Source organism: Condylura cristata, unplaced genomic scaffold, assembly GCF_000260355.1.
Source record: "Condylura cristata isolate star-nosed mole 26May11 unplaced genomic scaffold, ConCri1.0 scaffold00029, whole genome shotgun sequence".
NCBI classification, from domain to species: Eukaryota; Metazoa; Chordata; class Mammalia; order Eulipotyphla; family Talpidae; genus Condylura; species Condylura cristata.
The window spans coordinates 22,613,017-22,626,251 of NW_004567130.1; the positions used below are offsets into that span (position 1 = coordinate 22,613,017).

A 13,235-nucleotide genomic window follows, 5' to 3' on the forward strand; every position below is an offset into this window, starting at 1 on the left:
AGCAGAGGAAACAGCCAGTTCATAGACTTTAATGGGGGGAGGATGTGTGAAGACAGGAAAACAGGCTGACCGGAGCAGTTAGGAGGAAAGAGATGAGATTAGAGCGGAAGCAGGACGGAATCACTACCTGTGATGAGAGCCAGTTTGTTTTGCATTTTTTCCAATCCATTATAAAGAGGTATTTTTATAATATGTAATGAAAACAGGTTACTAGAAAAGCTGAGATGTAAAAAACATAGGAAGTAAAGCTGACGGTTTTATTATTAATATAAAATTCCTCTATCAAATTGCTGTAAAAGCTTCTAGACCTTTGCATTTCTTTACTCATTTTATCATAGACTTAACCCAGTCCTTGGACAATGACAGCTGTCCAGGAACGATGTTTTTAGTTGAACTGTGGAAATGCATCATGGGGACTTGACCTTTAAGCAAAAGTGAAAGTCTCCAGAGCAGTTTGAATGAGGGAAGATTTGGTAAACCTGACCTCAGGGTGGAGTGCAGGGCCCTCAGGGGGGGAAGCAAGAGACCAGCTTTGAGACTTGAAGAGATGATGGTGATGCAGATCCGATGGTATATTGGTGATGTTGGGAAAGGTAGAGTGTGGTCGGCCCTAGAGATATGTTTAAGGTCAAGCCCACAGAATCTTCTGGTGGGTAGAAGGGGTATGAAAGAATGAGAATTCAAGGACAACAGAGGTGTCAGCTTGGATAAACGAAAATGTTAATTACTGTTGACTGACATGGAACAGGTGTAGAAGGGGATGGGCAGTCTATTTTGTACATTTTGAACTGACCTTTAATGCACAGGAGGTCTGTCATTGTTACAGGACAACCCAATCTGGATTGGGTTGCCTGATGGTGGGTCCTCAACTGTGTGCTTAAGATTCAACTGCAAACACACAAAAAGGTTAATAATGGGCTTATTTATGAGAGAAAAGGGAAATGAATAACTCAGGGAAAAAGAGAGAGAGAGTGATAAGTTGATTAATGTGTCCTCCCAGTTCCGCTGACCTGGAATCCCAATCACATCCTGAAAACTGGTGAAGAGCCAATAAACATGCCCCGGTCCATGAGACCAGGATACCCCCAACATGTCCAATTTTTTTTTTAAAGATTTATTTGTGCATACAGAACTGGGGTACAGGCCAGAGGCTCAGGGGCGGCAAGAAGCTTCACCAGAGACAGAGTGGGGAGCAGAACAGGCAGATCGACAAAGTACACCGCTGAGGGGAGCAGCGGGCGGGTCAGGAGAGGTCTGCGGCGCCATGTGGTCGCCTCCGGGGCAGGCAGGGATCGAACTCATGCAGAAGCGGCTTTAGCTTCTCAGTGCTGTGTTTTAACCCGCTGCGCCACCAGGGAGGGCCAACATGTCCACTTTTTTATCCAAACCTGGCTGCTTAACTCCACCCTCCGGTCCCAGCACACTTTCCTTTGGTGATGCAGGATTTGCAGCTCCAGTGTCTGGGGGGGCGGGGGGGCGTTGGATTCCATCAAACCTGTACCTGTAGTGTTCGTTCTGGACGTCCTTTCTCCCTGACAGCTTCATAATGTGCCTAAAGGCCATAGGACTAAAGAGAAACCTGAGGAGTCCCTGAAATATCCTTTCATCTGTGATGATTCACCATCTAAGGGAGGGCACAGCTACTATACTTGAAAGGATTCAGGGAAATCCACTTTGGGTCTTAACTTTTTTATTGAGGTAACATTAGTTTACAACAGCACATATGATTTATGTTACCACACCACTCCCATCACCAAAGCACCCATCATTGTCCACCATTGTTCTTTCTCTCCTCCCTTTATCCTTCACCCTCCCAATCCAGTGTCCTCACTTATATAACCAGATTTCTAGGATCAGGAAGTCTACCTTAAGAGCCTGCATCCATGGCTGCCTTCTGAGGATTTAGTCTCCACATTTTAAAACCACTCTGCTTTTATAAATCTAGCCACAAATAAGAGAACTCTATTCATTCAAAGATAGTAAATTGGATTCACCCTAAATTCTTTGAGGCAACTATAGAATTGATTAAAATTTAAGAATAGTTTGGCTACATGATCTGCTATGAATTTTCTTGCAAGGGTTAATTAATTTGACTTCTCTAATTGCTCATGATTATAGAATTTATTGCCAAATTTTATTAATACTGAATATAGACCACCTCTCGGTATTTTAATATCTAATGAATGAAAGGCATGGTGAAAAAGTGTATAGAGGTCGTGAGGCCATCTTTAAAATAAATATGATGCACTTAATCTCACCACATAACAAAGGCTGGATGGTAATACATTAAAATTTTTATATTTGACTGGATAGATGTACTGTAAGTGGTATCTTTTGCGCATTTTGGTGTATAATAGAAATGTTTTACTGTAATAATTGGCAATAGTGATAACTGTTTCTTAAAGAAAATAAGCATGTGGGGTTGCCTTTTGACTCCCCCCTCCTTCTCTTTGACTTCTACAGCTCACCATCTGCTACCTGGATATGCTCATGACCAGTGTGGAGCGCCGGAAGCAGCTGAGGGACCAATACTGTTTTGAATGTGACTGTTTCCGTTGCCAAACTCAGGACAAGGTATGTTGTATGGAAGCAGCTTGTAATTCCTTCAAGAAGGATCCCAAGAATTTTTCAGAGATCTCTACTTTCACTTCATTTATCCAAAATTAAATGCATAGTAGCAAATAAAAGTAAACACAGTTGTGCATTGCACTGATTGCATTTTGCTTCCTGGAACTTTTATTATCCACCAAGCACAAGAGATATAATCTCAGACAAACACTCATGAAGCTAGAGTCTAGAAAAAACTGTAGGCAGTAAATATGTAATTAAAGAATATTAGGGATCAGAGTGCTAATCTCCACAAAGATATCTATGAAGCCAATATCATGGACTGTTTTGCCTATATTCGCATCAATGTATTTTGGAGTTTCAGATCTTACATCCATGTCTTCAATCTACTGTGAGCAAACTTTTATGTAAGTTGTAAGAGCAATATCTAGTTTCATTCTTTTGCATGTGGCCGTCCATCCTTTTTTTGAAGAGACTTTCCTTTCCCCAGTATACTTTTGGCTCCTTTATGGTAGATTAAATGGCCATAGATGTGTGAGTTGATCTCTGGGTTCTGAGTTCTATTTCACTGGTCTCTGTGTCTGGCTTTGTTACAATACCATGCTGTTTTATTACTATAACTCTTTAATATAGCTTGAGAACAAAGAGTATCATATCACCACTTTTCCTTTTTCTTGGGTCAGAATTATTTTGGCTAGCTGGGGTCTTTTGTTCTACTGAAGTTCTGTGAAGTTCTTCTACTAAAGTTTTATGAAGTTCATAGAATTTCAGTTATGTTTGTTCATTTCTTTTAGTTCAGTGAAAAATGCCATTGGAGCCTTGATAGGGATTGTATTAAATCTGTACATTGCTTTGGGGTCAGTGGCCTTTTAAACAATTAATTCTTCTAATCCATCAGCAGGGTAATCTTGTTCTCTGTATTTCTGAAATGTCTGTTTTAACTTCTCTTTCATTTCTGTTTCGATTTATTAGAGTTTTCTCCCTTTTTTCTTTGTGAATCTAACTAGAGGTTTGTCTGTTTTTTTTCCCCCATAAAAACAGTTTGGTTTCATTTTTCATTTGGATTATCTTTTTTATTTCCATTTTGTTTATTTCTGGTCTAATTTTTGTTATTCCCTTTTCTCTATGGCATTCATATATTTTTATTATTAGGGAACAGAACTCAGGAATGTTCAAAATATGTCTCTGAGACAGATGAAGGAAAAAGTAGCAGGACTGTCTTAAACCCAGATCTTTGACTAAATCAGGTACTCTTTCCACTATACTACAACTTCACAACTAGCTGGATTTCTAGTGCCAACATCAGTGGAAGGAGATAGTTGCTTTTACTGCATGAGAATGGTCCATGAGCATTTCTATTGATGGAAGTGTCAGTGAACATGATTAGTTTTCCTAAGAGCTTTTAGAAAGGAGTGAACTCATGGGGAAAGCTCTCCAAGGTTCATTCCACTTTAGTGTTATTCTTTTGCAAGTCACATGCGTGCCTTAAATCATAAGTGATCCTCTGGGTTTCTTCCCCAGACTATAATCCTGAATTGCAAGCAACAAGCTAGCTTTCTACCAGCGTCATTGGTTGGGAGTGGGTAGGATTTTGGATAGTGTCTCTTACGTGGCATCTGTAGGGAAGGTTTTCAGAAATTTCTTGAATAAATGGCTATGTTTTATTAAAATTAGATAAATGTTTACTTCTGGCTTATTGTTATAGTGGAAGTCTGGGCTGTAATCATATATAGGAAAGTTTTGGTTATAAATAAAGAAAACCTAACTAAAGCTAGGTGCGGTGTGTTTGTGTCAAAATTTTTGGAGAAGCAGACCAAGAGCAGTTCCTCAGAGCTCCCTTCACCAGCCAGGTTGCTGTGTTTCCTCCTCAGGTAAGCTGGCATGTGCCTTTGTCCTCACTGTCTCTGAGGCCTCCACCCCAGGCCGTGTGTATTCCAAACTCTAAGCAGGAAAAAGGAGTAATGAAATGCAGAGGACAAAGAAAAATCCTCCCAAAGATATCCATTTTAACTTATTTTTCAAAATTGTGCTTCATGACTGCCTTCAGCTATAGAACAGCAAGGAACCTGCATTTTAGTTTCAGCCTTCATGCTAGAGGAAGATAAAGGAAAAGTGTGCTGCAAATGACTTTCTTTGGACTAACTCATCTGCAGTCTCTGCCATATTCATTGAGACCATTTTCTTTCATCCTTTGAGCTAAAGGTTTATTTAATATTGTATGAGGATTTGACAAAGAAAGGAAAGCAACATGATGAATGTGTATGAAAAGAGATTTATTATAGAGATTTGGCTCATACGACAGTCCCAAGATCTGCATTCAGCAAGCAGGTGACCCAAGAGAGCTCATGGTTTATGTTGTAGTCATAAAGCTGGCAGAATTAAGGGCCAGGCAGTACCTGTGTTTCCATTTGAGACCAAAGATAGGCAAAAGCTGATGTCTCAGCTTGACAGCAGTCAGTCAGGAAGAGTTCCTTTCCTTTCTTGTGATAGGATCAGCCTTTTTGTTCTATTCAGGTCTTCAACAGATTAGGTTGAGACCCAAACCTACATTAGGGAGAAAAATCTTCTTTACTCAATCCATTGGCTCAAATGTTAATATCACCTCCAAAATCCCCCACAGACATACTCTGAATAATTTTTGACCAAATGTCTGGACACTCTGTGGCCTATAACTTCAGCTATCACTATATATTAGAAATAAGCCACTCTGTAGAATCAAAAAAGCAATGAATTTCTCTATAGGATTTGAGTTCATAATGTAGCTAACAAATTGAGTGATTTTGGGCAAATCATTCAACTTCTCTGTTTTTTTTCTGTTACCTATAATTCCAGGGGATTACATTAGATGGGCTTAAAGTTCCTCCTAACTCGATTATCCCATGTATTTTGAAAGGTTCCTTAGTAGAAGTGAGTAAGGTAGGTATTAAATCAAAATAAAAACTTGATTTCAATTATTTCATCTTTTATAATTTTAAATTTCCATTTAGCTAGCTATGTTGTTTAATGATATAAACATTCCTCAGAAAAAAAATCTGTGCTATTGATTTTGTTTGAAGAAATACTGCAAAGGCAAATTCAGTTTAGTGCAGTCCCAAAAGATCATAAATTCAAAATTAGATCCACTTTAGTTTCTTGATTTAAAGTTTTCAAGCTTATTTTTCTTGAGACCTAGAAAATTCATCTCAACAATTTTCTTCATAAACCATTATATGCCTAGAAAATTCATCTTAGCAGGTTTCTATATATCCTTATATGCCTATCTCTGCATGCTATTGAACTCTCATGGTATCTCATTTTAGGAAGGAAGAAGGCTTTTTAATCGTGGGTATAATTTGCATGTGTAGAGGTCGTTGTCATTTGCAACCAGCAGCAGCTTACTTTCGGGAAGAAATAAAACCTACGTCCTAAAGGAGATTTTTGGAATCATCTGGCTTCCCAGAACAGAACAAATGGAATTAATCATTTCCTTGAGTTTGTGGAGAGTAGATAGTGCACTTCCGTAGATATCACAGGGTTTGTTGCAAAAAGCTCTACTTAGTTATCAGGATGCATTCGCTTTCCCAAAACCCTTTACATTTGATCCTTCTTTTAAAGCACAATGTCTGTTAATCTATAGTCCTCGTTTCTCATTATTCGATTATTGATATAACCTCTAGTGGTTGAGCTGATCCTGATTTCTTCCCTCTCATCCATCTTACATACTGTTCTTACCTAAACTCTGATCACTCCACTTTCATTTTTGTACTGTTTGTCAAATGTGAGGTGGTATCTTGTTTTGATTTGTATTTCACTAGTAATCAGAGACAATGAGCAGTATGCTACATTATTTATCTGTTTGCGCATCCTCCTCATGCTTTTTTAAAGTTTTGATCAGCCGGTCCCCCAGTTTAACCTACTGGAATCAAATCATATTTCAATTGCTCATTATCTCCCTAAGCATTGCATCTCACTAAATGCTCTGATATTGTGTGTGACAGGCTCATTTCAGTGAAGCTTTTGTTTTGTTTTGTTTTTGCTCCTTTCTTTTCCAATTTGCCCACGCGCCTTTATCTGGTAGCTTTGGAGTGGACTGTTGCCACTTACACAGGTGTTGTGCATCTTGGCTCTGTCCCTCGGGAGACTCTGATCTCTGTCTCCTCACCTTCCCAGACCTACAACTTCCTATAAATAGTTAGCTTAGGGGGAGAAATGATCAGGCTGTCTTTGAAGCCTGTTTTTTTTTTTTTTTTTTAAGGAGAAATATTCATTTTATTTTAAGCAGCAAAGTGTACAGCTACTGAAAATAGGTGGGTCACTCCACCAGTGCTTTTATAAATACACCTGACTTTACATATCGGATGTGAAGCCTGTGTTTTAATAAACAAGAGACACCTTAAGGCTTTATAGCTAACTCTTTTCACCTTTCTTATGTGAAACATTTTTATTCGCTTTCAACCACTAAAATTAAACGTGTGCCTGACACTGCCAACTTCTAGACCTGAGGCCTCTGCTTTAGCTCTGCTTGTTGCTTTGCATGTCTGATCTATTTTTGGTCCAGTAAGAGGTTTCTCTTGTTTTTGAATTAGCGTAGCTATTTTTAGCTTCTCTTTTTATATTTCACTTAGTATGGATTTGTAGTCTGAACTTCAAAGTCTGAGTTGACAACATCTTGATTGGAAGGCGGCAGTTTGTTTTTCAAGTACATAGGTAAGAATTTAAGTCTTTTGAGACAAAGGAAAATGTGAAGATAAACAATGATGTAATTGTCCTGAGGGTTTTGAGCATCTGGGTCCCTGTTACCCACAACTAACCCATCTGTGGAGCAGAGATCTATGTGTTCTTTTATTATGGGCCACCTGTGGACAGGAAGTTGAGCAAAGTCTTTCTGAAAAGGTTCCCATTCTGAAAATAGTTTAACATATATCTGTGTAGGTGTGAAAAGTTCAACAAATTTTACCACTCCTTGAGGGTGCAAGTTTGAGTCCCACTTGCTTTAATTTACTTACATAGAAATCAGAGACTATTAAGTCATGCCTAATTACTTCAGTCTCTTTTCATAGATCCTCTTGTGTAACAGGGACCTTTTCTGGTTCCTTCTGAGACCCTCCACATTATTAGTGAGTGAAGGAGGAGCCCTCTATAAACAGCCCATCATCCTGCAAAGTGCAGGTACAGTGTGAGAACTGTCTCACTTCCAGTACAGTCCTCACCTCAAAGAGTCTGTTACCATGAAAATGTGAAAGTTGGGCCTCCCTGGTGGTGCAGGGGGTTAAAGTGCAGCACTGTGAAGCTGTCCATAGCCACTGCAGCACGAGTTCAATCCCAGGCCAGGGAGTGACCCACAGGGCGCAGTAGATCCCTCCTGTCTCGCCTGCTGCTCCCCTCAGCAGTGTGTTTCAGTAGATCTGCCTGTTCTGCCCCCCACTCTGTCCCTGGTGAATCCTCTTATTCCCTGCCCTCCACACATCTGGCCTGCACCCCAGTTCTTGTGTGCATAAATATATAAATCTTAAAAAAAAAAATCTTAGAGGCTGGTGCAGGGATGCAGACTTGAACTGAAGAAACTATGATTGTAGAAGAAATAAAGGAATGTGTGCACGAAAGCTGTGTTTAAAGGAGAGGAGAGCCTCTGCTAAAGAAAACGTTTTTATGGTAAAAATTGAGTCGATGTGAAATATGAGCAATCACTTAAAGGCATTAGTAAGCCAAAGTTTTGGGCTTTTTTTCCCCTGTTGTCTTTCTCTATTTTGTTAAATTAATTGTAACCAGAAATGTGTCATGACTGGGATGATGAGCCCAACCAGCTTGGAATACGTTTTGAATTTCAGGTTTTAACAACCTAAGCAGAATGTGTTTCCTGTTTCTAAAGTTTTCATCTGAACTGAATTACATTATCTTCAGGACAATTAGGAAAATTTGGCAGCGGATTAAAAACCTGTGTGTGTGTGTGTGTGTGTGTTCTCATTTGGATGAGTTTTTAAATAGTCAAAACCTAGCATTACTGAATCAAACAATATTAATTCACATCTAATATACTTCAGTGTCTTTCCGGAGATCCTCTTGTGTAACAGGGACCTTTCTCTGGTTCCTTCTGAGACCCGCTATGCCATGAGTGAGTGAAAGGGTTAAGTGAGTGGCAGCACTAATCACCTCCGCCCACTTCTCCAAACAACCAGAAGATGAGTTTCCCTGGAGTAAGTGCAGCTCTGACTGTCATTAGTGTTGAAGTTTATTGACTTCATAACCCCCAAACCTGTCTCCAGTGTTACCAGGAAATCCTGGGAGAGACTCCGGTCTTGGTGGAGTGGGCTATAGATTTGGCTGGGAGCTAAACAACGTTGCTGTTACTGGGGTGGTCCATGGGTTCACCCCATCACAGGAGTTAGTACTCCCACACTGTTCTCCCAGAGAACAGGCAACTGCTTCCTGGTGCTCTTATTGGTCTCAAAGTCCACCCACAAGTAAGAAACTCTACAATTTTGGGTGACAAGGCTCCCACCTAAAGACATTTCCAATTCTTGCTTAAGATTGTTTTTGCTTCTGCTTTTTGATCCACAAGAAGCTCCAGCTCAGGCAACAGCTCCGTGATGACAGCTGGTGTGACATGGGCATGTGCTCCCCGGTCCTGGGCACAGCAGCCGGCCCGTGGATGGCGCACCTGTGCGAGGCCTCTTGTAGATCGCCGTGATCTTCCTCAGAGAACAGTGCACACGCGAATGCCTGCTAACGTTTTAGGAAAGCTGAGTATGTGCCGGGACTCTGCTGAGCGATTTCTACAACTCATCTCTCTTCATGTCCACAAACTTAGGAAGGTGGCCTGGCTCTTATTCCCACTTTGCAGAGGAGGTAGCTGAGGCTTCTAACACCAGAGGCTGTATACTCGTAACCGCTCCACCTTGCTGTCTGTTTAATTTTATAAATAATAAGTCCCCTTAAATATTGAAGTGTTCAGGAAAATGTACCCTTTCAGTGCACAGCACTGTGAGTTTTGACAAATACATACAGTCTCCAAACGCGACTGCCACCTACATATAGATGGTCCCATCACCCCTCCCAGACCCCTCCAACTGCTTTGTGGTCACCCCCGGCCTCCACTTCCAGCCCAGGCTGATCCCTGATCTGTTTTCCACCATGACAGCTTTACCTTTTCCAGAATGTCATTGAAATTGATCCCTGCAACCATTTCATTCTGTCTCCCCTCCCTTAACATAATGCATTTGATAGACAGCCATGATGTTTTGACATACACATATAAATACATAATCTCAGTATTTCGCTTCTTTTTGTCACCAGGTAGCATCCTATTGTCTGTCTCTCCCACCTTTGTTTACCCACTCACCAGGTAAAGGACATTGGGTTCTAGATATTTGTTTCTGTGCACTAGAGGATGTTTGCGATCTTTATATCTTATTTATAGCTGTTGTTACTCAAGTCTTTTCCCTATTATATGTTTTCTTATTGAGCTTTGAGAGTTCTTTGTTCTGCTTACAAAGCTTTTATAAAAAATTAATGTAGCTTTAGTTTATAACACTGTACAGGTTTCAGGTCTACAGTCTCTTGCCTCAGCAACTATATTTCCCACCATGCCTCCGCCAAATGTCCAGGCACCATCCACCACTAACAATTCAACCCCCTCTACCTATTTTCTCCCCTCCTTCCCCTCTGGTAACCATCGCTCTATTGTCACAGTCTGAGAGTTTGTTTTTATTGTGCGTGTTTAATGGCTTTCCCCGCTTTGTATTCCACAAATAAGTGAATTCACACTGTATTTGTCTTTGTCCTCCTGAGTTATTTCTCCTAGCATTAACCCTACAGGTTCCATCCATGTTGCTGCAAGATTTCATCGCTTCCATGGCTGATTCATACTCCATGTTTATCTGCTGCTACTGCTGCTTCTTTGTCCATTCATTTATCCTCATATAGTTGAGTTTTTTCCCACATAATGGCTATCGTGAGTGAACTCAAGGAGAAGTGTGTGTGTGTGTGTGTGTGTGTGTGTGTGTGTGTGTGTGTAGTCTTTTTCATATCCTTTGAGGAAATATCCAGAAGTGGGGTTGCTGGATCAGGTGGTATGTTTTGATGACCCTCCATTCTGTGTTCCATGGAGGTTGTGGCAATTTACATTCCCGTCAACAGTGCACGAGGCCACACAGGCCTTTTCCCAGACATGTGCTTCACAAATGCTTTTCTCAGACTGTGGCTTATCTTTTCATTCTTTCAGAGAATTTTTCAAAGAGTGAAAGGCTTAGGTTTTTGTAGAGCACAATTTCAATCTCTTTCAGGGATTGGTCTGTTCACACTATAGCTGTTGAGCATTTTTCATACACCTATAGGCCATGTCTAAATGACTCTGAAGAAGTGTCTACTTAGGTCTTTTGCTCATTTTTTCATAAGCCACAGTCTGAAAAAAGCATTTGTGAAACACATGTCTGAGAAAAGGCTCATGTGGCCCTTGTGTTTTGTTTTTTTTTTAAGATTTATTTATTTATGCATACAGAACTAGGGTACGGGCCAGAGGTGCAGGGGGGGTGAGAGGCTTCACCAGAGACAGTGGGGAGCAGCCCGTGCAGGTTGACGAAGTACACTGCTGAGGGGAGCAGCGGGCAGGTCAGGAGAGGTCTACTGAGCCATGTGGGTCACCTCCCTGGCCGGAGATCAAACTCATGCTGAGTGCTGTGTCCTAACCTGCTGCGCCACCAGGGAAGGCCTCGTGTGGCCCTTGTGCACTGTTGACTGGAATGTAAATTGCTACAACCTCCAACATAGTATGGAGGTTATTCCACCTGATGCAGCAACCCATCTTCTGGATATGAATATGAATATGAAAAAGACAATTAAAAAAATACATATATATGCCTCTCTGTCCATTGCAGCACTACTCATGATAGCCAATAAGTGGGGAAAAACTCAACAAATATTGGGATACCTGGGCAGTCATATCCCAAAATAAAACTAGGTCTCTACTTAAGAACCTATACAAAAATTAATTCAGTATTAAACACTTGACTGTAAAGACTTGAAGCCATAAATAAATGAAAGAAACATAGGTTAAGCATGAACTGCAGAGATGTCTTTGGGGACCCAACTATAGTGTCAGGGAAAACAAGCCACAGAAAGTTATTGGGACTACGTCAAACGAAGAAATTCTTAGATGGTGACAAATAACCACTACAAAAATGAAAAAATGAGAGATTAAATGATAATCTTTCACACATGCAAGAGATTATTATTTAAGATATATACAAAATTCATACAACAGCAATAACAATCAAAAAGTGAGCAAAAGACCTAAGTAGACACTTCTTCAAAGTAGACATTTAGACATGGTCTACAGTGCATGGAAAATGCTCAACAGCACTTGTTAAAAGGGAAATGAAAATCAAAACACAATGAGATCGCCTTGCAGGACAGGCATCCTGCTCAACACCTTCATTTTAGAGAGAGGAGAAATGACTTGTATCATTCACTGGTTGACACTCGAGAGTCAGAACCAGAAAATCCAAATTCTGGGGCAGTATTCTTTTGATAATAGAGGGATGGGAAATATTGAAGAATAGCGAGGATTGGGGTTTGGCTAGTAAGATCCAGAAAATATAACAGCATATGTAGAATGCGACTTGTGGAAGGGAAATCATCCTATCATTGAGACATGGAAAGAGCATGGTCTCGTATATACCATTGCAACAGAAGAGCTGCTGGAGGGCGACTTCTGCTTACCTGAATGGCAGCCTTTCTCCTCCCACACAAAGAATGAGATGTGGTTGGGTCCAGGGAACACTCATCTGTGTATAGGCTGTTTCTGGGTGCTTCGATAAAATATGAGAGTATTTACCGATTGTGGTGAGTAGGCATTGTTGAACAGTGGGTGTGATGATTCTCTGAACTAATTGTACTTCTGACTAACTAGAATATTGCTTCAGTTGCAGACATCAGAGTATTTTGCTTTCTTTTCCTTCAGCCTTCATTGCCAAGTCACTTTTAGACCCTGGGAACTCTAATAAGTACAAGCTATGTAAAGTGGAATCCCAGAATTATTAAAGCACTGTTAATGCTACTGTCTATGATATTAAAATTTGAAAGTGGCTGTTAAAGACCTGGAAATGTCTCTACATTTGTCATTGAACTCTGCAGCAAATGTCCTCATCCTTAATTTGGAATGATCTTGTTTTCCTCAGAATTTAGTCCATCTTGATATTTTTTCAATACCTTCTTATGCTAACTGCCTTATTTATCACGTCTCTTAAAATGGAACACATAAAGAAGCAGCCACTTAATAAATTGTGTTCTACAACCGAAATAAAATCTTGTTAAATATGAAACAATTAGGTTGAATTCGGGAACACAGGAGAGTTTCTCAGTGGGGGAAAAAAATGCAGCCTCAGAAAATGAGGACAATCACCTGAGTTTGGCATCATATTAGTAAATATTTATCTTTTGCAGTTGCTTCATCTTATGAAAAATGTTATAAAAATTTTTAACATTATAAAAATTGTAGATAGTTGCCTCTTTAATTTCATGTCATTGCCTTTTAGCAAAATGAAAGACCCAGACAGTGTCCTTTGTGAGTTTTTTTTATAAAACTATAGTTTACCGAAACTCCAGTTTACTGTGTTCAGCAGCTCTGTTCCTTAAAAGCTTAGTCATCACTAAGTTTGGGTTATAGAATCAAACTGCTGGGATTTGAATCA

The 13,235-nt window shown here is 40.1% G+C and overlaps 1 protein-coding gene across 1 annotated transcript in view; it reads left to right on the plus strand.

Annotated features, from left to right (window-relative positions):
• Positions 1 to 13,235, plus strand: part of SMYD3 (SET and MYND domain containing 3) — a 395,478-nt gene that overhangs the window by 295,469 nt on the left and 86,774 nt on the right. Inside the window, exon 7 of the mRNA XM_004691039.1 lies at positions 2,464 to 2,574. Within this exon, the coding sequence (XP_004691096.1) occupies positions 2,464 to 2,574 (111 nt within the window). The remainder of the gene's footprint in view (positions 1 to 2,463; positions 2,575 to 13,235) is intronic.